At 32.5% G+C, this 27,881-nt stretch overlaps 5 protein-coding genes and 1 long non-coding RNA gene across 17 annotated transcripts in view; 4 read left to right on the forward strand and 2 right to left on the reverse strand.

Annotated features, from left to right (window-relative positions):
- Gaba-b-r3 (gamma-aminobutyric acid type B receptor subunit 3) overlaps nucleotides 1–4,089 on the forward strand; it is a 61,704-nt gene extending 57,615 nt beyond the window's left edge. Inside the window, exons 17-19 of the mRNA XM_083086177.1 lie at nucleotides 465–665; nucleotides 1,304–1,531; nucleotides 1,812–4,089. Of these exons, the coding sequence (XP_082942303.1) occupies nucleotides 465–665; nucleotides 1,304–1,531; nucleotides 1,812–2,407 (1,025 nt within the window). The 3' untranslated portion in view covers nucleotides 2,408–4,089. The remainder of the gene's footprint in view (nucleotides 1–464; nucleotides 666–1,303; nucleotides 1,532–1,811) is intronic.
- A 54-nt stretch (nucleotides 4,090–4,143) lies between these two features.
- LOC145963885 (uncharacterized) lies at nucleotides 4,144–12,470 on the reverse strand. Of its 8 annotated transcripts, none has more exons than XM_083086181.1 (6): nucleotides 12,019–12,470; nucleotides 11,040–11,167; nucleotides 10,527–10,651; nucleotides 9,717–9,931; nucleotides 4,885–9,640; nucleotides 4,144–4,796 (listed from the first exon to the last, which is right to left on the reverse strand). In XM_083086181.1, exons 3-6 carry the CDS (start codon nucleotides 10,569–10,571, stop codon nucleotides 4,785–4,787), a joined length of 5,028 nt encoding a protein of 1,675 aa, XP_082942307.1. In that variant the 5' UTR covers nucleotides 10,572–10,651; nucleotides 11,040–11,167; nucleotides 12,019–12,470; the 3' UTR covers nucleotides 4,144–4,784. The 8 variants fall into 8 exon arrangements, with proteins under 8 accessions (XP_082942307.1, XP_082942306.1, XP_082942309.1 ...); XM_083086180.1 differs by lacking the exon at nucleotides 12,019–12,470 and adding an exon at nucleotides 11,387–11,468; XM_083086183.1 differs by lacking the exon at nucleotides 12,019–12,470 and adding an exon at nucleotides 11,431–11,449.
- On the forward strand, nucleotides 12,172–13,369 carry LOC145963897 (uncharacterized). 2 transcript variants are annotated; one of them, XM_083086221.1, is made up of 3 exons: nucleotides 12,172–12,332; nucleotides 12,873–13,025; nucleotides 13,092–13,369. In XM_083086221.1, the coding sequence occupies exons 1-3, from the start codon at nucleotides 12,258–12,260 to the stop codon at nucleotides 13,227–13,229; spliced, it is 366 nt and encodes a 121-aa protein (XP_082942347.1). In that variant the 5' UTR covers nucleotides 12,172–12,257; the 3' UTR covers nucleotides 13,230–13,369. The 2 variants fall into 2 exon arrangements, with proteins under 2 accessions (XP_082942347.1, XP_082942348.1); XM_083086222.1 differs by having other exon boundaries at nucleotides 12,891–13,025.
- A 190-nt stretch (nucleotides 13,370–13,559) lies between these two features.
- On the forward strand, nucleotides 13,560–18,991 carry Fig4 (polyphosphoinositide phosphatase FIG4). 3 transcript variants are annotated; one of them, XM_083086204.1, is made up of 14 exons: nucleotides 13,560–13,841; nucleotides 13,942–14,167; nucleotides 14,590–14,754; nucleotides 15,428–15,806; nucleotides 15,936–16,182; nucleotides 16,262–16,457; nucleotides 16,542–16,740; nucleotides 16,815–17,396; nucleotides 17,472–17,584; nucleotides 17,660–17,900; nucleotides 18,045–18,200; nucleotides 18,289–18,471; nucleotides 18,550–18,718; nucleotides 18,782–18,991. In XM_083086204.1, the coding sequence occupies exons 1-14, from the start codon at nucleotides 13,758–13,760 to the stop codon at nucleotides 18,875–18,877; spliced, it is 3,036 nt and encodes a 1,011-aa protein (XP_082942330.1). In that variant the 5' UTR covers nucleotides 13,560–13,757; the 3' UTR covers nucleotides 18,878–18,991. The 3 variants fall into 3 exon arrangements, with proteins under 3 accessions (XP_082942330.1, XP_082942329.1, XP_082942332.1); XM_083086203.1 differs by having other exon boundaries at nucleotides 13,561–13,841; nucleotides 17,985–18,200; XM_083086206.1 differs by lacking the exon at nucleotides 14,590–14,754 and having other exon boundaries at nucleotides 13,561–13,841; nucleotides 17,985–18,200.
- A 99-nt stretch (nucleotides 18,992–19,090) lies between these two features.
- Rpl40 (ribosomal protein L40) lies at nucleotides 19,091–20,305 on the reverse strand. 2 transcript variants are annotated; one of them, XM_083086219.1, is made up of 3 exons: nucleotides 20,196–20,305; nucleotides 19,566–19,765; nucleotides 19,091–19,386 (listed from the first exon to the last, which is right to left on the reverse strand). In XM_083086219.1, the coding sequence occupies exons 2-3, from the start codon at nucleotides 19,753–19,755 to the stop codon at nucleotides 19,190–19,192; spliced, it is 387 nt and encodes a 128-aa protein (XP_082942345.1). In that variant the 5' UTR covers nucleotides 19,756–19,765; nucleotides 20,196–20,305; the 3' UTR covers nucleotides 19,091–19,189. The 2 variants fall into 2 exon arrangements, with proteins under 2 accessions (XP_082942345.1, XP_082942346.1); XM_083086220.1 differs by lacking the exon at nucleotides 20,196–20,305 and adding an exon at nucleotides 19,877–20,034.
- A 1,971-nt stretch (nucleotides 20,306–22,276) lies between these two features.
- The window catches only part of LOC145963900 (uncharacterized), a 127,666-nt gene continuing 122,061 nt past the window's right edge, over nucleotides 22,277–27,881 (forward strand). Inside the window, exon 1 of the long non-coding RNA XR_014436297.1 lies at nucleotides 22,277–22,298. This is a non-coding gene — a long non-coding RNA (uncharacterized LOC145963900). The remainder of the gene's footprint in view (nucleotides 22,299–27,881) is intronic.

Raw genomic sequence — 27,881 nt, forward strand, 5'->3', positions numbered from 1 at the left:
CATAATCCGATTAAAACATTTGAGAATCAGATAATAGTGATTTCAAAATAGTGTAAATTTTGATTACGATTAAATAAGCTACAGTAAGTAATATTAAAATCGAAATTCTAAAATAACCGTAATAATTGCATTAATAATAAATGAATAACACAATATCGATGTAAACAAAAATAAAAAGAGGTTGATTGTTCACATCTTTATAAAACTATGATTTCTCTCTGATGACAAGACAGATGGACAAGTCTTTTTCCAGAATACGGAATATTCCTAGCTGAAATTCATAACTGGAAATTCATGACTGACTTCTGCATAAATGTCGCCTAAATTTACATGCGCTTTCTGCGGAATTGACGTCCTGACGGCTAGGTAGAACCCAAGCCTCAATAATGCGTGTCCATCATAATGACTGCTTGGCATATAATGGGGTTTCGCGTCATGTACGAGTTGGCCCTTGTTGAAATTAGGCATACGTCGCGGTACGGTAGCATTTAGCAGCCAGCCGGATCTGGAACCGGACGATCCCAGACAAAGCCTGGCCGACCTTTACAAACTGCATCGTCGTCGGGAGACCGAGGGGCCGAATCGCCTGGGTGTTTTTCAACGACTCTTCAGTCTCTTCGGCAGCAGGCCGAGTAGCAGGAAAACTTCCACTGCGTCGTTCACCGGTAAGCAAGTGTCGAAGAATAAAAGAATAAAAGCACTTTGGAGAGCTCAAGGCGGTAGAGACACAATTTAACTATATATGCGACGTCGCGCAAGCAAGAAAATTTTTTTCCACAAAAGAATTTTTATAAAAGCAGGTATAAAAACTACGGAAAAAATTCTAAATAAAAGATTGGAGAGCTAAAGTTTATTTTATAATAATGGCTTTGATTCTATTTTGGATAATTTGTATTTATGTTCAATCGTATCACATGTCATAAACTTATGTTTATAGAGAGAAAATCATAAGCTTATAAAGAAATAAATATAAATAATTTTAATATAGTTAATTATATAGTATTAATATAGTAATTAATATAGTAATTTAATATAGTTAATTATATAGTTATTAATATAGTAATTTATATTTATATTTATAGTTTACATTATATCATTATTCATAACTGTAAATCTCGTTAATACATACAAAGAAAAGAAAGTTTATTACATATCATGTAACACATGTACACATATGTAGTATTATAGATTTAACATTTTGATGAATGCGGTTTATATTTCATGTTCGGTTTCCATATCTATATATAATTCATATATATATATTTGAAATATCGTTATATCCTGCTTATATTACCTTCATTAGGAGTTGCATCGGCGCTTCGTGTCCATATGGGTTACATTGCTGGTTTAGTGCCTGGGACGAAAGCTGCTTCTACTTGCCAGGTAGATGCCCAAGGCACTCACTCGCCTCATGCACGATGCGGTTCAGGACCAATAATTAGTATTACTAGCGAGGAAGACCGTAGATTGAGCCTAGGGCTACGTCGCAAGGAAAGTAGCGAGCCTAGAGTAAATTTCAGCTTACCGCCACGTGAGTGACCTACATAATTCACATCTTGTTTTAATGAAATATCTCTTACCACATATAAGGAAATCTTTATCTTTATATAAGGGTCACGATCATTTTCATAAAAAATATAAAGATATTAAATTTAAACAATTTGTATCATATAAGGAATTCAGAAGAGCTACAATTCTAAATATCTTATATATTTTACATTTTTGTATGTGCATAAACGCATAAGAAAATTCTGATGAATTTTTCTGATGAAATTTGAATCCTAAAATAAAGATATAAAAAAATTTTTCAGAGGCAAGCACGAGTCAGTCGTCTTCTCGAGAGAAGATACGCGGTTCGCCCCGATTTCCTCATCGAATAGTTCCAGCGAATAGTTTAAGCGCTATCGCGCAGGGTACATCGATTTCGAGACCGCATCGTTGGCACTCGATGGAAGATGCGACGAAACCGAAGACTGCCCAAACAACATCTCGTGGTTCATGCAGTCCCAATTTTGATGTATGGGCCACAAGTGAAGTTGGAGTTCCTTTTAGCGAACTTGCCAATACTGTCAGAGGTAGGAAACCACCAGATTCCTTGGCCTTGACTATCACCGTAGACTCAACAGCGAGTCCGGTCGATGCAAGATTAGGTAATGATCTAAGGAAGCTATTTAGGGAAAACGACAGCCAGGAACCAGTCAGTCCTGCTGAATACGAGCTAAAGACGACTCGATCGAGTTCGTCATCCTCTTCGTCTTTGAAGATAATCAATGGTACAAGCGACTCTGTGCCCTTAAAGAACAATTTCACTTCGGAAATTCAACAGGACACTGTTTCAAACTTTTGTCAAGAAACAAAATCTCGTCCATCGAGTCCGGTAATGTCAGTGATCGATACTGGTGGATAATCCAAGGGAGGAATCAAACACTGACGTCGATTCTTACATCAATGCTTCCTGCGAGAACAAGAGATCGACTTCTATAACGTAATACTGTGCACGTGTGTGATTGTGACAGATTTGTCCAAGTTGTGAGATCCAAGTGATAAGTTGTTTAAGAGAGAACATACACATATATCGAGGAAAATTTCTGAACAATGTTGATTTTTTCGTGTTCCACTCGCACATTACTTAACATTTTGACTTTTGATAGAGAGTGATTCTATCAAAATATTGTAATCGCATTAGGCAATCCATTAAAATCAAATCAAATTAAAAGTTGCATCTATTTAGATTTTCATATATATGGTAGATTATAGATCAGAGAAATTACTACATGCAATATAAAATAATATTGTAGAAATGATTTTTGTGAGTATATCTTCGTGATAGTTTACATATATAATACAAGAAAATTATAAAAAAACATTAAAATATATTAACAATTATTAAATAGTTTAGAAATAATATTTGAAAAAACTAGATCTTTCGATAGTCAATTCATATACTATAAAGTTAAATAGTGTAATAATACGAAAGTTATTTATTAAGAGTTAAAATTAGTTATAATTAGTTATTCATTAATCATTATAGCAGCAATGAGAGTCGGCGATTGTGGAGTGGAACGCTATAAAATCGACACTGTCAATGCAATATAAAATCACTGAAAGGAAGAAACAATACAGATATCTAAAGCAACGCTTGATGCGAAAGAATTAATTTTATTGGTGTGGTCGAATCAATAAATAGAATAGAGTGTATCGAGACTTTACAAAATGGCATAAGTGTGAATATAGATTTCTTGTTTCGTAATGCTCAAACTGTGGGGATTACGGATCAATTGCAACCGTATAATGTCAAACATGTGTGTTCGCTAGTAACTGTGCCAAAAAAAGCAAATAGAACCCGTGGGAATATACAATGTTTGTCTTGATGAATCATAAAAAGGGGACCAACACATACTTACGATATTCTACGAATTTTCGTTCTGGTAGAATCTTGGTTTTAAATTAGATATAAGTTGATTTAAAAGAGATATAATTTTTCAAAATAATAAAATAATATACATTCTAAGGACTTTTATTTTACCTGACTATATTGATAAAAATATTTGTTTTTAAAATAAACTTAATAAATTACATATTGTATACACGCACACATGTGTGTTAATCAAAGATAAAATATTTATGCAAAAGTTCTGTAAGCACGTAAGGAGACAAATTATAAATATTCTTACGGGAACTATAAAATCCCATATGGGATTACGATCAAAGTGTTCAGTACCCAAAACCTTTTCTCTAGTACCTGTGCAATGAAAATATATTTGCTCGAAGTAGAGCGGTTTAAAATATGCTACACGTTTTGTTTGTAAAATGTTTACACGTTGAAACGATATTTTCATGCCACCGAATATTAATATAATATACAATATAAATATGTAGATAGAAATGACAGGGACATATACCCGTGAAAGAGGATTTCCTTATGAAATCTATTCGACTTGTTTCATAACACTCGAACATCTCGATGTGTCAATCATTAAAACTTTAGCGACTAAGCAATAATCAGCATTATCTGTGCAAATAAGAATATAATAATAAAGAACTATATATTGTATTCATCTTTGAGCATTGTTGATTCTGAAATCCTTTATCCAGTCTGAAATGTATAATTCTTTAAAAAAGATGATTAATATGACAAATTCATTTAACTAATAAAAGAATTCTTTATTCTCATGTATCGTAAATGAGATTATATATGACTAAGAACTATTGCAGTATAAAAAGACATTAATTTCTGTAGAGAATAAATAATTATATACAATAATTATCTTATACGATATCTGCATGCAATAAGTCCATGTATTACATTTGTCTGTGTAGTACATTTCTCGAATTTTTATTAAAATAATGTTTATATATCTATTTTATAACATGATATAATGTCCAATTGGAATTCATCCATCTATTTTGTTTAGAGTAAATTTATAATAAACATAAATTATAATTTTCCGATTTAGTAAATATATATATGCATTAAAAAATTAACAAAATATTTCGCATATATGTATATAGTTCATAATAAAATATATATATTTCCACGATTATAAAATCAAGATACCAAAATTGATCATCTTCTATTTAGATATTATACAAAAAAGTAACACATTACAAAGTATGTGTGTGTGTGAGTAGAAACAAAATTTATAATTTACTGATATAATATTTCGTAATAACAATGAAGAGTTGAGCGTTCAAATATACACAAAAATAAACTTATAAATAAGATTAATAAATTCATTATAGTGCAACATTGTTTTTCTTTCTACATTTAATCGCTTGCAACTCTATATTGTAACCTGAAAAAAACCAATATTTTAACATTCGTTAAATCGATAAAATGCTACTTTAAACGTATGTAATAAATTATATAAGTACATTACTTACGTTAAGTTTTTCTAAAATTATTTCTGCTGGCTTATCTTGCTTCAACATCTCCTTTGGACTGTTTTTAGCAATATTTTCTTCCTCTATATGGGCCTTCTTCTCAGGGCTTTTCAGGGCATTTCTCGCTTCTATTCTCTTACGATTTAGGAAAGCCATACCATGCACCCTCAAGTGTTTGTCTACCGCAGCTTTATCCTCGAAAACTGCCATACAAACGTAGCACTGATTAGCCACTGTAGTTTTTCCTTCCGCTTCCGAATCACCATCGATACCAGGAGCATAAGAAGGGTTTTGATTCATATAATTGATAGGATCCTCTATTCCATGGAAAGCTTTGAGATGCATCTGTAAGCTGGGCGTAACCACAAAATTCTCGCCGCATTCCAGACATATCACATAACGACCTTTTAATCGATGATTGGCAGCAATGTGTTCCCTCAGATTGGACATATCAGTACATCGTTGATCGCATTTCTTACATTTAAAATTTCCTTCGCCATCCTCTGCTGTCTCCTGTTCCACGCATAATCCTACGGGTGTACTCGCATCCTTCGTTTCTGTATGTTTCTTCGAAGTCCATCGACGTTTCCTCTTGGACATGAGTAAAGCGCTATCCGCTTTTCGCTTTCTGCTATTGATAAATTGCTTATAACCACCATTAATAAAGTCAGGTGCTATCCGTGTCAATTGCGGAGTAATTATCGCCAACTTGTATTCGTGCGAGTGCTTTTCACGAAAGTGTGCTTCCACTACGGATCTAGAAGTATTGATTTGTTCACCACATAAGTGGCACAGATAATCGATATTTATCTCTTGCATATCTGTTGTTCCATGTATAGCGATACGCCTTTTTGTCTTATCATTCGCACTTCGAGAAAGAAATTTTTTCTTCCTAAAATTCTTTGAACCATTATCTGGTTTGCAAACTTTTCTAGATTCAAATAAATGTTGCGGGATCTTGGCAGAAGGTTGTAAGGTGGACGTTATGTGGCTCGTGTTTTCATCCTCTATTGGGGTAGTGTTCGGTTCACTGGTAACAAATGGTTCTATGTTCGGTTTACATATTTTTTTAATATCAACTACCTTTATACGACTATCTATACTTGGTTTAGCCATAAATTCAGGATTCAAGATTCTTTTGCGCGATTGAGTTGGTGAATTTATACAGACATTATGTATATTTATTGATATCGATTCGTTGTTAGTTTTGTCAGGCTCTTTTGTCTTTTCTGTCTCTTCCTTATTATCAGATGTACTGTCATTTAATTCCACTTCTTTCGCATTCTCACTTGCTAATGGATCGTCTTTGTCATCTAAAACTATTTCAGCTTGAGAAAATTGAGAATTAGATTTCTCCTTTGCTTTGGTTGAAGCTTTCACGACTGTTTCTTTAAGTTTGAATGGTTTTAAATTGCTCATTGACTTAACGCTGACAATTTTTGGCAATGATTTTATTTCTTGTTCATCATCAATATTCTTTTTCATTGTTAATGGTTTCATTTCTAATCTAGATGACCATGCCACGTGTGAATTATCATATTTCCAAAGAGATATTTCGTCTTCCGTGCCATGTTCGAATACTTCTGAAGAGATGGTTCGAGCATTCACGATTCTAGGTATTATAGTTTGTTTCGCTGTTTCGTTCGTAAACGTATTCACAAAGTTTTCAGAAATTGCATTTACATCAGTTTTAAAAAATTTTTTGCCAAAAATATCGACCAATGCTTCTTTACTAAGGATCTCCGGCAAACGACGCAAATGCTTATTTCGTAAATGATTATTTAAAATTGCAGTTGTATGTTTATTTTCTAGAGTTGTTAACGAACAAAAAGGACATTTAAACCATATCAATTTTCGAATCGCAGGATGCATCTCCGTATACCACATAAAATTTTCAAAACGTACGATTACATTCCCTAATTTGCATCCCACTAGACGTACCGGCTTTCGATTTTGTAGAAATTGATGTGTTTCGGTGGAATGTTTTAGATATTCATTGTATGAAGAAAGTATCTTACCACATTCTTCACAAGCAATTCTCGTGGTGCTGTGCATAATAGCAATATGTCTAGTAATCGACTCCATATCTCTAAAACCATCTATTTCACAAATCTTGCAAGAAAGAACAAATTTTTTCAAAGTATGAAAACAAACAGTCCATGTGTGGACTTCTAAAGATCTAATAGAATCAAATTTGGAATGACAATCTGGACAAACATAAGGTTCGCAATTCTTATGGTAGTTCTGATGTGCAGTAAACCGTGATAGATTATCTTGGTAAGATAAACATTCGTGACAAACAAGTTTGTAACAAGAACAATATATATCATCATCTTTAGGTAATTTTGAAAATCCAGGAATATATGATTTAGGTTTCATAAGCTTATTACATGATAAACATTTATGAGAATCCGTTTCCGATATTTTTGATTCCCATTCATCTAATATCACATCATCGTTCTTTTTATCTGTCATATCTTGATTACACTTTTGTAAGCATTTTTCCAATATATGTTGAAGAGTATTGATAGATCTCGATTTCTCCCAAAGGACATTGCTTGATAAAAAATTCAAAACTTTCCTCATTTCTTCATTAACAAGCTGTAAATGGTTAATCCGTTCTTTCAATTCAAAACTGTCCAAGTCATCAAACTCATTAATCATTTGTTCTCTATATTTTGGTATTACTTCACACGTATCTCGAAAACCTTCTTTTGAAATACGATCTACTATTTTTACATTCATATAAATATCTTCATTTTTCTTGACGAGTGATATTGTTTCAAACAAATATTTCTTCTGGATTGTACCAGAAGAGGATTGCATCATGATTAATTGTGGAGGTGCAATTTGTAGTCTTTTAGTCGAATTTTTTCTAACATATGATTCATATGTCCAGTCAGAATAGTTGGATGATTCAGAAGGAGATGGTGAAGGTGTTAAACAAAGATCTGTAGTAATAGAAGGTGTAGAAATATTGTTAGAAAATGAAACCACTTGTTCTACATCAATATTCTCGGCCTGACTAGAGTTAGTAAACATGGATATTGACGTGTTGTGCTCGGATGTTTGCTGTTTTATAACTTTCGTCATACTGTTCATAATTGGTTTCAAATTGGAAGGGTTTTCTGTATCCTTTATATTATTTTGATATTTAATGAGATACTTTTTTCCATCTTTTATCAGAAATTTGTCATGTTTCTTGATGTTAATAAAATTACAATTTTTCTGTGACATATTGGTATCTGCATCATTACTATTATCTAATACCAATGTACTTAATCTTTTTTCAGTGCTGACCTCATTCTTGTCACAGGCAATTATATTATTTGAATCTTGTCCAATAATAACCAATTTTTTATTGGAAATAAGATGAGACGGAAGTTGACCAATTATTGATGTAATATCCACATTTTGTGAACTTTCAATACTTAGTATTTTTGAATTATTGTTTGTTATTGATGTTTCAAGATCTTGCTCCAAATGATCTGAATTAATCTTAGGTAATATCTTGTTACTAACATTCTGTGAACTTTGGATATTCAATATCTTGGAATTACTCTTTGATTTTTTATCTTGTTCCAAATATCCTGATCTAGGTTTAGATAATATTTCAGATATCTTGAAACTATTGTTTGAAGTTTGACTTTGCTTCAAATGATTTGAATTAGTCTTAGGTAATATTTTAGGTAAAACCTTTTTATCAGAAATTACAATTTTAATTGGGTTATCCAGAATTTTATTAATATCAGCTTCTATTACTGATGCTGGATTACTAGGCTTATTGATGCTGTTATCTACAATTTTTTTTACAAATGGCTTTGCTTTTTTACATTGTTGCACACAGTCTTTGGATGATTGTCTAATGACAAAATTTTTATTAGAACTACCTGATTTTACAATGGTAGTATTTTCATTAGTCATATCTGATTCAAATGAATGAAGATCTTTGTAAGTTGTAATTTTATGTTTATTATTTATTTTTATCACATCAGTTAAGCTTTTGATACGTGCTGATTTTGTAATACCTGTTACTTGTCTTTTCGGTACATAGCTCACTGATGATTCTGGTTCAAAATGTTGTGAAGTTGGACCACAATCTACAAAAGTAATATCAGTTGACATACAAGGATTATCTTCATTTTCTGATACATTTTTGTCTGTAATCTTATTTGCATCTTTGTCATTAATATTGCCAGAAAAACTGACATTTATAGATTCATTTATTGTTGACTTCTCAAAGGTTTTAAATAATTCCTGACCTTTGTAACCTTCAACAAGTTTACTTATTATATTATTATTACTTTTACCATTAACCAACTTCCACCAGTTATTTTCCAAATTATGTATTTTTAACCAGTCCATAATATGCATACGTGACAAAAGTGAGCGTTCCATAAGTGCTTCACATATTATTTCAACTTCAGATGACCAATCACTCTCACACATATTAGCAGATAAAGGCATTAACATTAGATCACCCATATCTATTGCACTTAAATCATGCATTTTTACATGTTCACAAAATTGGCATTGGTTGTAGAATACCTTTATAACACCCAGCTTCTGATATTTAGTTAAACCTCTTCTTCGCAAATACCAACGTTTATTCATGTCCTTTTTTATGCATGCAGGACATGCAGAACCTGTTTTGGTTATATGAGTACATACTGTTATAAAACAATTGCGACACCAAAATCCTAAGATCCAACTACGTCGTTTCTTATGATCCTCAAAACTATTTTGAAAGCGAAAACTGAAACAAGAATTATTGCATCCATAAAGTAAAATGCATCATAAAATTATACAACTAAGTTGCTATACAAACTCACCAATCTTTACATTGTTTACACACATATAATGGATCAGATTCCACAATTTCTTCACTTAAGGATGCTGGTGGTTCTGTTGGCATATAAGGTAAACCTTTATCTCCAAACAAAGCATCTTTTACAGCTGCTTGATATGATAATATCCGTTTATTTTCAATTCTATGATTTTGATGCAGTTTTGAGTTAATATCGTAAGTACATTTTGAATTAACATCCTGAAAACAAATTGCCAATAAAATAATTAGAAATAAAATTAATCATTACTTCTTTTATTCACATAATTAACCAAGCTTTTACAAGCCTATTTATGAATGTAAAATGTTGCAATAGCTTAATCAATGTTCTCACAATATTAGAATTTATATAAGATGCTATAAAAGTGGCTCTCTTGATTTGCACGCTACACAAGTAACACATCCATTATCTATCTATTAATCAACACAATGACTGCATAATGAACTAAAAATTTTCCTCTTATGGAATTTAAAATCAATTTGTCTCTTTCATATACTTGATACTTCACCATAGATATTTGTCGTGGCATATCTGTTTTATTATATGGAATTTAACACATTGTTGTAAATCACGAAATTATGCATCTTTCAGCCATGACGTCTTCGAGTTATTATCGTTCAGTCGGTAAAACAGTATGACGGAGCTGCCATGGCGGAGAGATATTGAAACAATTTTACTTGAAAGATTTAATGTTAATTTTAAGCTATATTTAATATATACTTTGAAGTCCACAATATGTTTTATCAGAATATTTACATATTGTAATTTGACAAGATAAAGTATAAATTAAGATACCGTTGTTTTTGCAGAGCAAACAGATGTAGTCACTGAGAGTTCCATGATACTTGATGACTGTCACTATAAATTGTATGCCATTTTTTTGATGTATATATTCAGAGAAACTTTCCAATGCAGAAACCCTGAAATTGTGTATATTAGATAGATATATATGATATAGGTGTATATCTTATGATATAAAATGCAATTGAATGCATATATTCTGATAAATCAATGATCAAAATATCAATTGTATAACAATAAAGTATTACATAACAATAATGTATATATGCAATTAGTAGGAAATTATTTGTCTGAGTAGCATTTCTGTAATATCCATTATTATATACCCAATATAATGGCATGCTATGTATGTTATAAAACACAAAATGGAGAAATATTACATATATACGTACACTCTCTCTCTTATTGTATATATGCATTTATTCTATACTATTTATATATAAATATTCCAAACAGATGGATTCATTATAAAAAACTAAGATTAATTAGATTTAAAATAATGCATACCCGAATGAGAATGTGGACCAGTGCAATCAAAAATATTTATATCTATAACGTTATCCTCTTTCTTCGACTACAAGGAATAGCATACTTTGATGACAGCAGCTTTCTGTCACTGTAATGTCAAATAGAACCTGAAACAAAATAGATATTTTATTTGCGTTTTATGCTGCAATGATATCAAATAATGTTCAACAAAAGAATAATCATGAGATAGAAAGGGTTGATCATGTACTCATGTGTATATGTAAGAATAAGATTAACATTTGAGCTTGATCCAATTTTTTTCTATGTTGTTTATACTCTACAATTAGATTACTGGAAATTATCATTATATAAGATATAATTAATACCTTCTCACATAATATTTTTAATAACTTGTATGACTATGTCTAACCTCATAATAATCACTGCCAGAGTGCGCTAGTGTCGAAAACTATAACATGTTTTGCTGTGAAGTACAACATAGAGTAAAATTTGACTACTTTCAATACATGTAATAATAAAATAAATATAAGATTTTTCTTAGGATGATTTCTTGTTTAACAATGTGACAAATTATACTCTGATAAAGATACATATCAATGCACATATAATTGTCAATGTATAGACAATAATAAATAATATTAAAATATTATTATAGTTAATTGTATTATAGTTATAATAATATAAATATATACAATTTATATATAAATCGCGCATAAATATTGTTTAAAATTTTATTTTAATATTGTAATGAAAATATTAAAATAAATGAATAACTCCATCTAATATAAAAATATTAAAATTATTTTGTGGCTTGGGGTTTTCCCTACTTTTATATGCATTTCACATAATATTTTTTACAATTTCATTTTTCATTTAATGCAACATTATGTAAAGCAAGAAAATCCTCATTCACTAAATTTATCTTATTAGGTTTGATTTTATCTAGATATAAATTTTAAATAAGCGTTTTACATGAAAAATTCCTCATATAAGCTACTTTTAAAACTTTCTTCTTCATCTTCTTCCGTATTTCCTTCATTTTTAAATTGTCCACTTTAACTATATTTGTCACCTGGACCATTTGCTTTCCCGCTTCAAACGTCATATTATCTCGTGCAAACGTTCTTATAACTACACTACTTGTATCAGTAAAGTCTATGGTTGAAGCTCTGTGATCGTCCCCAAAGATTCAGGCTCTGCAAAGTCGTCGGTAACGTCAGTTGCGTAACCGCAAAAATGCCGTTTTATCAATACAATTCGTTTACTGGTAGAATAAAACCATCTGCCAATTTTCAACCGCTCTATCCTCTTGTAAGTGAAAATGGATATGATCCGTCCATAACAAAATTAGGCGAAAAACTTATGATGTTTTTACATAAGAGTGTTCGTTATATTGTGGGTTGCATTTCATATTTCACTTTGTGACATTTCTCTAAGATTTATTGATTTATATTATTTAGTATCACAGCATTGTTTTTTCTTTGAACACGATAACAGCGTTCAGAATTGATCGTCAATTCATTATTAAGTTTGATAAATGTATAGAGTAGTCAATCGGCCATGTCTAGTATGGACATAGTCTTGTATTTTTCATGTAACATCTGTGTTAGATTTATATTGTAATGCATTATAATGTTGATTTGACAATAGATAAAATACCTAAAACAAGCTAATCTATTAATTAGTATTACTTTGAAATTGCAAAATAATCAGTATATTATACTGTAGTGCTCGATCTATGTATTTATCTTTTATCTATTTATACATTTATTCATATTCTGGAGATCAAAGATTAATTTCTATATATTATTTTTATTCAATATGTGTGGGAAATTATTTATGTTATTTCAGTCTCCTGTGCCTTTACAGAGGACAGAACCACCAGTGATGATCTATGATACTATCAAGACCAAACCAGTGACAGTTACACCTAAGTCAGGATATTCCACTGACAAACCAACCTCTCTTGACCCAAAACTGTACCAAAAATTCAAACTTTTCCAGGTAAATACATATCGATTATTTTTAATTATGATCAATTTTTAAATATAAATTTCTTCTTGCTTATAGACTAATATGGACAATCCTGTATATCTAGCAGGTGGCAAGAAAGACAAGATATTATTTGGAATCACAGTTGCATACATTGGTATTTGTACAGTACAATCACTCGTGTTTGTTGCTAAAGAATGCTTAAACATTATTTGAATATAATGTGAATATTGTAAGTGAAAATTATGTAGATAATAGATGTAATACTATTCTGCTATTACAATTTTCTGTATTAACACTATAAATGTTAGTACTGCAAAATAATGAGAATTATATTAATAAATTAAAAATATTAAGATATTTTTTAATTAACGCCCAATTTCCTTTATATCCAATTTCAAGTGTATATCATTTTATCTATATAACTTTTTAAGTCTGGATTCTATATAAAAATTCTTATAAGGACAATTGTAAATCTTATATGCAAATATTAGTTAATATATTGGCAAAATAACATTGAAAATTACTAATATTATAGAAATATAGAATTTGTTTTCTCTTGGAAAAATGCATTTTACGCCAACGCCCTCTCGTCAAGTAAATCTGTCAATTGATCGAAAGGTTAAGTTTTCGTGGGTTTTTAACTCGAAGCAGCTTGAAGCAAAACCAAATGACAAATCGCGAAAATTAAAAAAATTTTTCAAGAATTTCTTACTATAAAATCATAATAAATACTACATTACCATGGAGGAACAAAACAAACCAATTGTAGTATTTCATCCAATTATTTCCTCCATACAGAAAATTAATCTTTACGAAACAAAATCCGTAAGTTTTAAATAAAAAAAAATTAAATATATATATTTCAGCCTTTTTATCAATTTAATTATACAATCATAATTTACATTTGCGTTTTTATATTTTATAGCGATTTTATCTAATGGGATCAAACAATATATTAACGCGTTTTCGAGTTCTAAAAATTGACAGAATGGAACCAAGAGAATTGATTGTAATAGATGATAAGAGAGAGTATACTCAGGATGAAATACAAGATCTGGTTAATATGATAGAGATGGGTAATAGAACACGAACAGGACAACGCAACAATATTGGCAGTGTTGCTCGTGCTATATCTGCCTTTGGAATTGTTGGTAAGATTATTAAACATATTCTTCCTTAATATGTATCAATAAATATAACAACTAATAACTGCACGTATATAAGCTTCTATAGTATATATATGTGTATTAAATGTAATAATTTATATAGTGTAACACATATTTTGATTCAAGCATTTATCTTGTATTTATAGCATATGCACTTTTCTTTTCTTTCTCTTTTTCTCTCTATTATTCTATATTATTGATACAAATATTGAAGCTTAGGCTCCTCAATATTTTATGCTTCTTCATCAACGGTATGATATTTAACTACTCTACCACAACATATATCACACACACTATTCCTAAACTACTAATATTACTATATCAGATATTAAAAGCATCTTATTGGAAATTATTATTAATTATGCATCATACAAAATTAGTTTACTTATATTTGCTTGCTAATGAAGACAAGAATAGTAAAGATCCTGCACCTAGTTCGAGTATATCAGAGGAGCCTGAGCCACAAGAATCACAAAAACCACTGCATAAACCGACACAAACTAATTTCTCCTGGAAGAATATGTGGCAGAGAGATACTTTCCCCAGGCTAGTGCGAGCTTTTGCTCTTCTTGGTAAGGCATAATGAGCTTCATATTGACAAAGATAGTTAAAGTAACTTTGTTCTAGAAACAATTAGCGATGGAAATAAAGGGTATGCAAGTTATTTGTTAATGCATCAATATATTATTACAAATTGTTAAGCATGAAATTAGTTGGTGAAATATTATATTCGTGAAATATATCTTAAATATTAATTTTAAAAGAATATGACAAAATATTGGTTACACTAGAAAGTTATATATAATAGTTATTTGGTTAATATGATATTTAATGCAATCAATTAGAATAGAGTAAGAATTATATGATTAACAGAATTAATAAGCGATATTCTGATATATCTTGTATGTACATAATCTTTTTTATGCATGGTATGCTATTTATGTATTTATATTTCTCATAGAGTAATTAAAAATTGAATGCATGGATTACACACCATAGAATGGATGTTTTATATTTGTAATATGTGTTTATGATTATGATTATATATATAATATACAAATTAATATAATTAATATAATAGATTACTAGTATAAAAAGCTAGCAATTTTTTTTCTTTTAAATGTAATAATTACTATTATATATAGTAAAAATATAAGGAGTATTCAAAAAATAAAATAATTAATAAGAGTAATTATAATGATAATATAAAAAACATATTTTAGAAAAAAAATATTTAATATCTAGGGTTTGTACGTTTCCTGGAGGGATATTATATAATTTTGGTTACGAAACGTCGCCGAATTGCAGTTATTGGTCATCACACGATATATAAGATAGAAGACACATCAATGATATATATACCAAATGATATCGTACGAGTATTTCATCCAGATGAACAGAGATATGTAAAGATGTTTCAAAGTATCGATCTCAGTAGTAATTTTTACTTCAGTTATTCGTATGACATATCGCATACATTTCAAAGTAATATGGCACCACCAAGGCACATTAAATCTGATATTCCCATTGATACGCCTATTGAACAGAAGGAATCGGAAGAATTGGAAGACTCTGAGGATTTTTTTAACATGTGGACGTTTAGAAAAGATTGGCAGGCTGAATGGTATGAAACTTAAAAGACTTATGTTTTTTTATATACATAATTCAATCAGAGAAAATAAGTGAATATTTTATTTAAGTGCAATATATATTTAAAATATATGATCAATAATGATATGGAACATGATTATAGTGAAAGCGAGAAATATATGGATTATGGTATACGTAGCAATCCACATCGTCGCTTTGTATGGAATTCCTATTTGTTAAAACCTGTAGAAAAAGATTTGCATCCTGACTGGATATTGTATGTAATACATGGCTTTATTGGTCAATCAAATGTGAGCATTTTTGGGAGGTCTATGTACGTTACTATTATTGCCAGAAGAAGTAATAAATATGCAGGGACACGTTTTTTGAAACGTGGTGCAAATTTTAATGTAAATACACAATTGTATATTATGATATGAGTTTCTCATAAATATTTGTATAAACTAATAAATAATCATATAATTATAGGGAGATGTGGCGAACGAAGTAGAAACGGAACAAATCGTTCATGATTCTGGTGTAAGTTCTTTGAGTAAAGGACGTTTCAGTTCTTTTGTACAAATGCGCGGATCAGTGCCTGCTCATTGGAGTCAAGATGTTAGTAAAATGGTACCAAAGCCAACTATAATTTGTGACTTATCCGATCCTTATGTAGAAACAGCAGGTATTAATATTGAAAATCAACAAATTAATTTTGTTTTTATAAATATAAGATTATTGTTTTTATATATATAAAATTACTTTTTAGGAGCACATTTTAATCAACTGTTAAAAAGATATGGATCACCGATAATATTGTTAAATCTAGTAAAAAAACGGGAGAAAAAAAAACATGAAAGTACATTAAGCGAAGAATTAAGTGTAGCTGTAAAATATTTAAATCAATTTTTACCTCCAGAGCATCATATTCAATATATAAGTTTTGATATGGCACGTATGAATAAAAGGCAAGTCATGTTAAATTATAACATAAAAATTCAGAAAATGACAATATAAAAGTATTACAATTTTTTTTTTACAGGAAAGAAGTAAATGTTATGGGGCGTTTGGCAAATATTGCTTATAATGCTGTGCTAAAGACTGGTATTTTCCAATCACATAATCCTTATTATAGTCAGAGATATCTTTTCTCATCACAAAATAATAATATCAGAAAACTTCACAAGACGAATTCAAACTCGACTTTATCATCAAATTTGAATGATACCAAAAGCTCTATTAATGTTTTAACTAAAACGGATTGTAATAGACAAACAAATTCTATATATAGTTCCAATTCAAATATAGATGTCAATAAACTGTACGAGTTAAATCAAATTGAGAGTAAAGTGGCAGAATGTTTTGCTAGGAGAGGAACTGTACAAACTGGGATTATCAGAACAAATTGTGTAGACTGTTTAGATCGAACTAATACAGCTCAGTTTGCAATAGGAAAATGTGCTTTAGGATTTCAATTATGTGCTTTGGGTGTATTAGAAACTCCTAAACTTGAATTTGATTCTGATTGTGTGAGGATGTTAGAAGAATTATATGAAGATCATGGGGATACCCTAGCTTTGCAATATGGTGGCTCACAATTAGTACATAGAATTAAAACATACAGGTTAATATGATTACATTTGAGCATATGACAGTATAAAAATAAAATAAATTTAATCACACAACTATTATTATTTAGAAAAACTGCTCCATGGACAAGTCAAGGTAATGACATTATGCAAACTTTGAGTAGATATTACAGTAATACATTTAGCGATCAAGAAAAACAGCACACAATTAATTTATTTCTGGGTAAATAAACATATATCTGTAATATCTGATTTTTGCAAAATATTCCATATATAATTATTTTTTAATATATCTTAGGATTGTTTGTACCTGAAGAAGGCAAGCCTCCAATATGGGAACTCTTGACAGATTATTACCTTCATCATCCTCCTGCATGCCGCTATTCGCGTAAAACAAGGCTTCTAACACAATGGTGGGATAAAAATGTATTGAAATGTCTTCCTTATGCATTTGATGAAATAACTAAATCTTGTTCAGAAATGATACAAGTGCAAAATTCAATAGAAGAAATGATTGACGTTTATTATGATTATCATAGGTATTACTTATTTTGTGATTATATACATCTTCATGTATATTATCAATTTATATTTAATTGAAAAATTCACTGTAAATATTTTAGACCATATGAATTGTCCTTGCTATCTGAGATATATGCTTATAAAATAAGTCACTCCATTAGAGATTTTATGCCGCACTTTACCACATGCTACAGTCCATTTGCTGTTCGTGTACGACCAGGTAGGCGAAGAGAAGAAGCAGGTAATAAAAATTTAAATATGAAAAATCCGTCTATGACTGGTCAGAGCAGTACAAGCAGTACAACATCTAGTGCAAGGTATATATAAAATTTGATTACCATATTTCCTTCAAAATTAATTACACTTATAATTTATTAGTGTTACTAAATGGATGATATATTGCAGTTCAAGTGAGGACTCAAGTTCAGATGAAGATGAAAGTCATCAACAAATGGATGATTCTCAATTAATTATTTCTAAAGAAAGCTCAGAGCTAATATCATTTGAATCATTGTTTCCATCTATGAAAGAGGTATATGGCACACAACCAGAATATCCAAAACGAAGTGATATTCTTCTTTATAAAAGGTAACAATAATATATATAATATATTCTTATAAGTATAAATAAAATTTTATATGTTTTACTCAACATTTTCTCTTTTAGGTTTGTTTTAATAGGACGTAATGCAACATATACCACAGATAATAGCAAATTGCGTTCAAAATTAATCCAACAAGCATCCTTTCCTGAATCTATGGCTACTATTATTACACTACCTAGTGTTAAAAATGAAAGCATAAATATATATGAACAATATGTGAAAAGAGCCACGGTATGTAAAAATATGGTACATATAATATAATATAGTATCTTGTAACCTCATAAATATTTTTAGTCAGGTGGTTCGACACCAAATCCAAACGATACAAATTTATATGAAACTTATGCTTCTCAATATAAATTGCTTATGGAAGGAATATGTCCTGGATAAAATCAAGTTAATTTTGCACTTTATACATTAAATTATTATAATATATTATTATTTATTATTATATATTGTAGATATTCTCTATACTAATAAAGTATTATTGCCAATATAAGGTAATTTTATGCTTACTTAATACTTGGCATTGCATCTTGAATTTTAAGAATTATATAATAATTATTTTATCAAGAAAATACATGAGAAATAAAGTACAAGATATCAATTTACCAATCAATATTTATTGATGATAAGCCAGACATAAGAAATATATATTTCTATGTTCATAACATAGAAATAGAACTTAGCATAGTGTTTAGCTTACTTCAACTTCTTCTTTGGCCGAATGTTATTTGTGTGTCCACACTTTTTCTTACGGCAATTAGTTGCTCTAGGATGAAGACGAGCATAACATTTGCGACAGATCATTTTGTCACAATTGTATTTTTGCGCCAATATACGCAAAGTAGGTTCAATTACACCTCCTCGGAGACGAAGTACGAGATGGAGAGTGGATTCTATTGAAATGGTTATTGCATATTTTATCGTCTGTTTCTATCTCAATATCATTCAAAATGAGATATATATTTATAAACTTAGAGCAAATAATCCAAATTGTTGTATATAAAAGCTTTTACATTTATGATCCCAATCACATCTCAAGTTCTGTAAATTATAAAATTGTATATACTAGTACCTTTTTGAATGTTATAATCAGAGAGAGTACGTCCATCTTCCAATTGTTTGCCAGCAAAGATAAGTCGTTGCTGATCTGGTGGGATTCCCTCTTTATCCTGGATCTTAGCTTTCACATTTTCAATGGTATCAGAGGCTTCGACCTCGAGAGTGATGGTCTTACCAGTGAGGGTTTTCACGAAAATCTGCATGATGTCTTATCTAGAATAGAATCTTGAGAATTATAAACTTGTCACGATAATTATATGACTCTTTAATGATACAAAGAGTAGTTTTTCGATAATCATTTGATAATCGCAAAGCTCTTCTTACTCGAAAGTATTGTGAGATGTAACCAAGATTCGTTTCGATTTACAATTTCAATTCAGGAAAAATATAACGGGGAAGAAATAGGATTGTGAAAAATTAACACTAAATTTAGAACAATCAGGAAATTTTCAATGAATAATGACAACGAAACATGATTTGTGTGCATATGTTAACACATCGTCTTGCAATTGTTTCTCACGCGACTTTTGTTTAAATACCCGGATTTTGTAAAAAGATGTTGTTGCTAAATTTACGACAAGATTTAACGAAAAAAGGGGAATACTTATTACGAAAAAAATGCTTAATAATACATCGTACTCACTTCGTGACAACGTGCTGCCAATAAACCCAACCTAAAAAGGTTAGTCTAGTTATGGCCGTACCGTTACTTCCGCCGCTATTGCGGAAATACGTTCGTGCGCCATCTTGTCCGAGTTTCGATATTTCGAGAATCGAAATGTCGCTTCTCGATACGATGTTCACGGTGAATCGCGTCGCGTGCGGAGTCACATTCGCGTATATTTTTCATCGCCCCGTATTTTTCGCGATCGTTATAATATAAAAGTGCTTCTCGCGCGCGTAGAATTACCGTGAGTGTCATAAGTGTGTCATAAATGTCATCAAGTGTCGAACGCGTTCGTTTCGATGGGTTAAACGTTACGCGAAATCGCCGCTGATAGTATCGCATTTCGTCTTGTGCGTATTGTCGTTCGTAGTCGATCGAAATTGTCTTCGTATATTCCAAAGTGCAATGGGTGCTTTACTATCGCCAGGTATGTTAATTTTCAAAAAATGGCTGGCATTAAGAAGAAAGAATCTCGCATTCGTGCCAAGTACACATATATACATGTGCATACATACGTGCGCATCTGTATGCGCATGTGTGCGTCTTCCCGGGGAAGACGAAAGGTCCCACATCCGAGCGATATGCAAATTTCAGTAGTTAGATCTAGATGGGGAGATATTTCGCGATTATCACGATTTACTACGTCATCGAGATTTCAATTGCGAGAGTACGATCTGTGCGATATTACAAACATAGAATGAATTATTATTAGGCGTTTTCAGCAAGCGATACAGAGGACACAGTGTAACACAGTGAATCATTTCATCCTTGTTTATATCGGCAACCACAGTGAATCATTTCATCCTTGTTTATATCGGCAACCAACAAGGATGAAGTGATACTGTGTCCTCTGTATTGCTTGCTGAAAAACGCCCATTAATAACAATATACTGTTTGATTCTCAAGCTTATTATTGTAAAAATAAATGAATTAAAGAATAACAAAAATAAATGAATTAAAGAATATGTATATATTAATTCATTAATTTTTTAAAATGCGTTTCCCCATCTTAATCTTTTAATTTACAATTTGATTTAAAAAAATAAATATTCTGTTATATATGTATGCATATATATATATATATATATATATATATATATATATATATGTATGTATGTATTTATGTATATATGCATATAACAGAATAAAATTTTTATTTTTTTCAATTAAACTGTGAATTAAGAGATTAAAATGAAGAAAGAAATTTTAATAATGTTTAAATCAATTAGTGATTTTATAAAAAAGATTCAGGAATTTTATATTTTACAATATGTATATATATGTCGCAATTAGCAATTTGTGATTGGAAGAAATAAATATTTTATTCCGTTTAAGAATAAAATTAAATTTCTTCAAGTAAAAGATTAGATATTCGATTTCGTAAAATAAATTCTTTTCAATTCCTTTTTAATTCAGCTATATTGCATAACCATTTCGCCGCTTTTTTTCCGTTCATATGCGTCTACCGGATACTCTTCCATAAACTCGAATGTGCTTTGCGATATTCCGACGAAATAGCTTTACGATTTTCTGTCTCCTTGAATGTTTCCTTCGATTGTCCATTTCTTTTATATCATCTAAGTTACCGCGTTTCATACTAGGGAATAGATAAGAGAAAACACATACATAACTGGAGAAGGCGAAAATATGAAAAATGCCCTATAAATTTTGTTGTACAATAGAAGATTATGAAATCGTTAACCGACGATCAATAATATTTATTGGGACGTATAATTCGCGCTTTTTCCACTTTTATTCGTGAGATTACATATATGTATTTTATTACTATTTTTTATAGTTTAATTAACTTTCTCTTTTATCATTTTCCAGCGATAGATAACCGGCTTGGTCACTCTATTAATTGGACTGATCGACGGACATTTGGCGCTAATCAAATTACTAGTGTCATGAGTGCAAAGTGTACGATAACTGGATTTACCTTCATTCCTTCATGGACTCGCTGCGATTGCGAAGAGCTAGCAGATTGTAATCCGATAGATATATCAAAGTAGGAATAGCCCGCGTTTGTACCAAGAGGAGAAATCGATGGAGAGTAGAATTCCGTTTCCCGAATACTTGGTAAGTATACGAAAAATTTCGAAAGAATTATTTTTATTTACTAATTTTATTTTTATTTATTAATTTTATTTTTATTTACTAATCGTGGAAAAATATTAATTCTTCAACTTCTAATTTCATTTAATGGTAATCCCAAGATAATATTATTATATAATTGTGTTCGATATTTCATAAAATAATAAAAAATGAGAAGAGAACTTTTCTCTTTTAGCATTTTTAATTTACGTATTATTTAATGATGTAATATTTATAACATTGACAATTCAAAATCACGAAAGCAGCGCATGTACAAAACTCAATGTATTTACGTAGCGACTTATGTATTGTAACCATGTAATAGGATCTGCAGCTTCTTACTACTGAATGCAAACGCGGAGTACTATGCTTCTTGCGTAAATAAGCTATGCTTACCGACGAGATAGCCGACCAGGCGTACGTATCACCAATCATTTGCCTAGGCTAATCAACGTGCGCTGCTCTTGTGATGTGGCTTAAATTAGAGGACGGCGAGCTCGTATCGCTATGGTTTCGGGCTGCATTTGAATTGTGTATGAGTAAGCCTGAATTAATGGTTAACCCGACACGTGTAGCTGGCACGTTCATTTTGGTATGACCCGTGATAAACTTTGCGTAATATACGAGCTATCTCGCGGCACGTCTTCCGCTTAAATAATCATTATCATCTAATCGAAAAAAACTTTATTATAATTAACGTTAAATCCCTCGATAAATGCTGTCTACATAAAACATTATTTCCACTTCCACACGTCAAGTGTGGGGTGATAAAACTTTTCGTCTAATATTTTTATCAGATCTCTCTTTCTCATCGAAAGACGCATTTATAAAATCAAATACTAGTAAGTCCGCAAGAGCGTTAATATGATTGAGAATCGCATTATGCTCGTGACGCACGTGGCTACCCTTTATTTACGAAACTATCGTACGAGCTCGACAGTAATATTTACTTTTCCCTCCAAAGGAAAGAGGATTTCAACTGCGGACAACGCGCTGTCATTGTTATTCTCGAGAGTCGTAATGTTGTTGTTCGCTCTCTCATCCCTCTCTTATTGTTGTATTTGGCTGGGGGTAGTTTTAGCCCGCTGGATGAAGTAACGTGTTAGGAATTTTCTCTGAAAAATGAGGATCTATATTGTGGCTATACACGTGCGCAATAAAGGGTTTAATTAAAACAGCAAACTCCCCTAATAGGAGAGAAAGTAATATCAGTAATTTCATTTCTGAGAGAATGATGTCAATAATTTATTCGTCGTTGATCAAAACATTTAGATGACACTTTAGATATTATTTTAGTGCATTACGATAAGAGATACGTACTTTTATACATATTTAAAAAAAAAGTATATATAAAGATACATGTTTCGCGGGAGGCTTTACGAAACTTTACAATCGTCCGGTATATACGTACAATACGTAAAGTACTCGTAATCTAAAAGGAACCCCGCATCGCTCTCTAAGGACAGATAAACCGTGCCTTCCGACTTTCCCAGGACCTCTACGTTGCCTTTAACTCTACATTACCGGTGAGCATACGGTCTGGATATGAAAGTTTCATAACCGAGGGCGCCATGCACCGCGCCCCTGTGCAGCGCGTTATACTACTGGTACTCTCTTTCCGCGTTCGCTTTAATAAAATATTTTTATTTGTCGTAAAAATAGACGACCTCGGACGCGTCGGGTCGCTAATACCGGTCGCCTCGGAAAATCTGAAGTCGAGCGGTAAAATGCGCTCGCGCATTTGCGTCACGAGAAGTTTTACTTTCTTCCTTTTTTGAAAAAATATGTTTCGTCAATTATAAACAAAAGTTTTTTTTTATTTATCTGATATAGGCAAACATTTAATGCAGCCGATGTCCGTACAATGTCAAATTAATTGGAGCTCATCAATTGACCGTACGATGTCAAGGAGTAAATAATTGATCGCGCATACTTTCGCAATCGGGTCACGATACACCGGGGAACAGCGCGCGAGATTAGGTCGCTTAACTCTCTTTTATGAAAAATTCATTAATGATAGAGTCGCGACGCGTTGACGTCACGATGTCCTGGACAAGGGTGTTAAACGATGAATGCGCCAACATCAATCCTAATCATGTTTATGCATCTCGTATCCACGCGTCATCTTATCAGAATGATATCTCCTTGGTCGCGTTAGCGGTGAATTATATCGAGACACGAAAACGGATGAAGTTTACCCGCGGGTCGAACTAATAATGGAAAAGCCTGTCCGAGTTAGTAAGATCATTAAACTGCCGTTGTGCCCCGTGATACATCCGGGCGAAACCGAAGCCTAACTTAACGCGAACTCATTCAACTACGGTTAACCTTTCATGACACTTTGACCTCAAATCATGCGTTTACCTGGTAACACAATGCGTCTGGGTCGTCGCCTTCTGACAGCGAGATGCAGAATTATCGGCTCTATTCTCGTCCGCGGTCGATCGTAACATTGATCTCGTCGCAAGCTTTTGCAGAGCGCGCCGCTCCTCCTCCATCTCTTTTTTCACGTTTTTCTTCATCTATTCTGTGTACAACAGCCGCGTGCCATAGTTTCGTTGCTCGAAAAAGTGCAATTAAAAGTTGTTGCCACGGATCGCGATGGATCGAGCGTGGGATTTAATCGCCGTTGTGATCCGCGCCAGTAATTACGGTTCGCTGTCCAGTTTTTATCTCGATTTTCGATTCGGATCTCACGTAATCCCCGCTGTTCGTGGCTTCTAGGTGGGCGCATTCGAAAGAAACCTCGCTGATGGTAATTTACACACCGACATGTCGCAACTCTCATACGTATCGTATATTGTACGCTCTCCTTTCGCTTTTGTTGCTTCAGCTTATGTAAAGTCATCAAAGAACTGACGAAAGTTATTTTCGGTATAGTAATGACATAAAGAATACCGGTATTCACCTTACACTTGCAGTATTATTAAAACTTGTTAACGTGGCGCTATTAATAATAACTGCGAGAACGCTGACTTGGGTTTCCTAAACAACGAAGACCGGTTTTGTTTTAGAATACCAGGTACTTGGCCGTATATATGAGATCGTCTTACAAATTCTATAATATTACATAATGTCGATTCAGTAGAAACGTTAGCTTGTATGTAGGAAATTTTAGATTTATGTTAAGAATATGAGGAAGAACCCGCGTGCGAATCAAATAAAAACATACATCGTCTGCCTTTTACTGTCTGTTATCACTGAATCGTACATGGTAAAGTTTAAATTGATTTATACATCGATAAATTACGAGTTTTATATTAATTACTATTTTCCATACAATATATATTTATATGCATCATTGCAAATTTAAAAATATCGTGTTGATACATGACAAAATTTGTTATCAGTAAATAGATATTTATGAGAATGGTCAAACAATCAACTGAATGTTGGACAATTATATAATAATTACACGAATTATTCGCACCAATTTCTCTCTCTCTCTCTCCCTCTCTCTCTCTCTCTGTGTATAAATATACATTGCGCGATGTGAAGCGCGATCTAATATATTTCCTGCAAATTATGTTTTTGATAAAAGCTGAAACGATACAAAAATTCCCTGTTCGACAAATGAATGAAAAAATTGAATTTAATTGTAACATGTTTGAGATCTTTCGTCAACTTGCTCTTTTTCTACATCGTATTATTACTTCGTATTATGTCATGTTGTGCTATTATTCCTAGTATTGCTAGTTCTCGCTTTTTTTACGATAATTCCTGTCGTCAAGCAGAGACACGAAACAGCAGATTTTTTCCCATGTTCGTGAGAGGCAAATTCAGTAGCGCGCATTGTATCTATGCACACACGGGGGCGATATATCGGATACAGCAGAAAAGGGGGAAAGGGGAGGAAGTAGCGTGCAGTTCCGAATACGCATTGTAGGTAGATAGGAGCAATCGTGTGCAGGTAGGACACGCAATGCAGTTTTGTGGAAATTGGGTCAGCGAGTTTTCGGGTTGGAAGGAGACAGATAGATAGAGAGAGAGCGAAAGAGCATGTAACTGAGGAGTGAATGGGTGATGTAGAAAGATGAAGGGAGATGGAGAGAATATAAGAGCGACGAGAAAAATAATCGCGTGAGGGAGAAAAAGAGAGAGACAGAGAGAGAGAGAGAGACGGACAGTGACAGGCTTCTGGAAAGCAGAGCGAGCGAGAGAAAAGAGACGCGCGAAACCTGGGTTCCTAGACCAGGGGTTGAATGGTTGTCGTTGTCGAGTAGAGGGGATGACCGCGAGATACCGTGAAGCAGACCGCACGAGAAGGAGAACGCCGTTGCCGACGGTGGATCGAGGGTGGAAGATAGATGAAGGGAGGAGGAGAGAGAAGGAAGAGATGGCAGGGGGAGTTAAATGTATGTAAATTAAACGTCCCTCGACTTTATTTAGCGCGAGAGTTTAAAAGCGCGCGAGAGGAGGCAACTCGCTCGCCCCCGCAACGAATACTGTCGAATAAGGCAACTCGCTCGCGAATAAAGGAAAGGGGCTGCATACGTTGCCCCGTATTCAGGTCTTGTTTTCCGAGAACCGCGACTATAAATCCAGAGAAGCCTTCGTTCTCGATGCTCTTTGTATATGAAATTAGGTTCGCTACCGTCTTTCGCCAACTGCCGGTAGTCTGACTATGTTCGACTGAAGTTAAGTAGCTTCAAGTGGGAATGAGTTTCGCGAAATAGCGCGCGCGATTATTCTGTTCGCTTTTGCATTATTATTACTTTATACCGCGAAAGTGATCTTTATTTCGTTTCGTCTATAAGCAGATATAATATCTCCAACTAAAAACATGACATTAATTATTGTACAGTAATTTTCTGTTACTAAAAGGAAAACTTTACGCTAATTTGCAGTCGGTGTCTTTTGTTTACCCGATCACTTGCCAATCTGGAAGAAATGCGACGATTACGATACCGCGTCGGATCGACCTGTTTAACTTGCTTGTTGCGAAGCACACTGTTCTCCGGTTCGAGTTCGCCGTCTCATTAGCGACGACGAAAGGGCCTGCGTTCTGTAATTAACGTTACGAAGTACCGAATGACGCGCACAGGAGTCGATTCGACGAGGATGATGTATCTCCCTTTGACTCGTGGAACCAAACCGGAAGCGATCGGTCGTTGCCACGAACTGCTCCGGACGCAAAATCGCGCTACCAGCGTGTCATTTCGTTTCTCACAATGTAAGAACAGGCACAGGGCGACGAAAAGGGTGGCGTTTATCGCGATAGTATTGTAATAGCTCGATGAATAAGTCTGCCCGCGACGAACGCAATGATTTCGTGAGGGGGTGGACAAACTTTCAAAGCGCTAAAATTGCGACTTTTTGTGCGGAAAATTGTGAATTTTATCTTTTTACCTGTACGCGAATTATTTTGCACTGGTAATGAGACTCGCGCATTGCGAAACATATGTATGCAGAGTCTTGCCAAGGATATATGTCTCTGCTTTGCTCGTCTAAAATTCTACTAGGCATTGATTACGGCAAACGCGAGGAAATAACGTTGTAATAAAGCTGAAATTTTACGTTTCCATTTTTGATATACATAATAAGAATATAGACGACTATATTATTATA

The sequence above is a fragment of the Camponotus vicinus genome, unplaced genomic scaffold (assembly GCF_025532165.1).
Source record: "Camponotus vicinus isolate PSW18456_S1 unplaced genomic scaffold, iyCamVici1.0 SCAF_13, whole genome shotgun sequence".
Taxonomy (NCBI): Eukaryota; Metazoa; Arthropoda; class Insecta; order Hymenoptera; family Formicidae; genus Camponotus; species Camponotus vicinus.

Bases quoted from the DNA above. Each gene is read 5' to 3' on its own strand.
- LOC145963885 (XM_083086178.1), bottom strand. From the start codon at position 10,133: ATGTGTTACTTGTGTAGCGTGCAAATCAAGAGAGCCACTTTTATAGCA. The intron at 9,932-10,064 runs GTGAGAACATTG...ATTTGTTTTCAG, and splicing joins CTTATATAAATTCTAATATT to GATGTTAATTCAAAATGTAC. The intron at 9,641-9,716 runs GTGAGTTTGTAT...TTCTTGTTTCAG, and splicing joins TGTAAACAATGTAAAGATTG to TTTTCGCTTTCAAAATAGTT.
- LOC145963897 (XM_083086221.1), top strand. From the start codon at position 12,258: ATGCCGTTTTATCAATACAATTCGTTTACTGGTAGAATAAAACCATCT. The intron at 12,333-12,872 runs GTAAGTGAAAAT...ATGTTATTTCAG, and splicing joins TTCAACCGCTCTATCCTCTT to TCTCCTGTGCCTTTACAGAG. The intron at 13,026-13,091 runs GTAAATACATAT...TCTTGCTTATAG, and splicing joins AAAAATTCAAACTTTTCCAG to ACTAATATGGACAATCCTGT.
- Fig4 (XM_083086203.1), top strand. From the start codon at position 13,758: ATGGAGGAACAAAACAAACCAATTGTAGTATTTCATCCAATTATTTCC. The intron at 16,183-16,261 runs GTAAATACACAA...ATATAATTATAG, and splicing joins AACGTGGTGCAAATTTTAAT to GGAGATGTGGCGAACGAAGT. The intron at 17,901-17,984 runs GTATTACTTATT...TAAATATTTTAG, and splicing joins GTTTATTATGATTATCATAG to ACCATATGAATTGTCCTTGC.
- Rpl40 (XM_083086219.1), bottom strand. From the start codon at position 19,755: ATGCAGATTTTCGTGAAAACCCTCACTGGTAAGACCATCACTCTCGAG. The intron at 19,387-19,565 runs GTACTAGTATAT...CCATTTCAATAG, and splicing joins TGATTATAACATTCAAAAAG to AATCCACTCTCCATCTCGTA.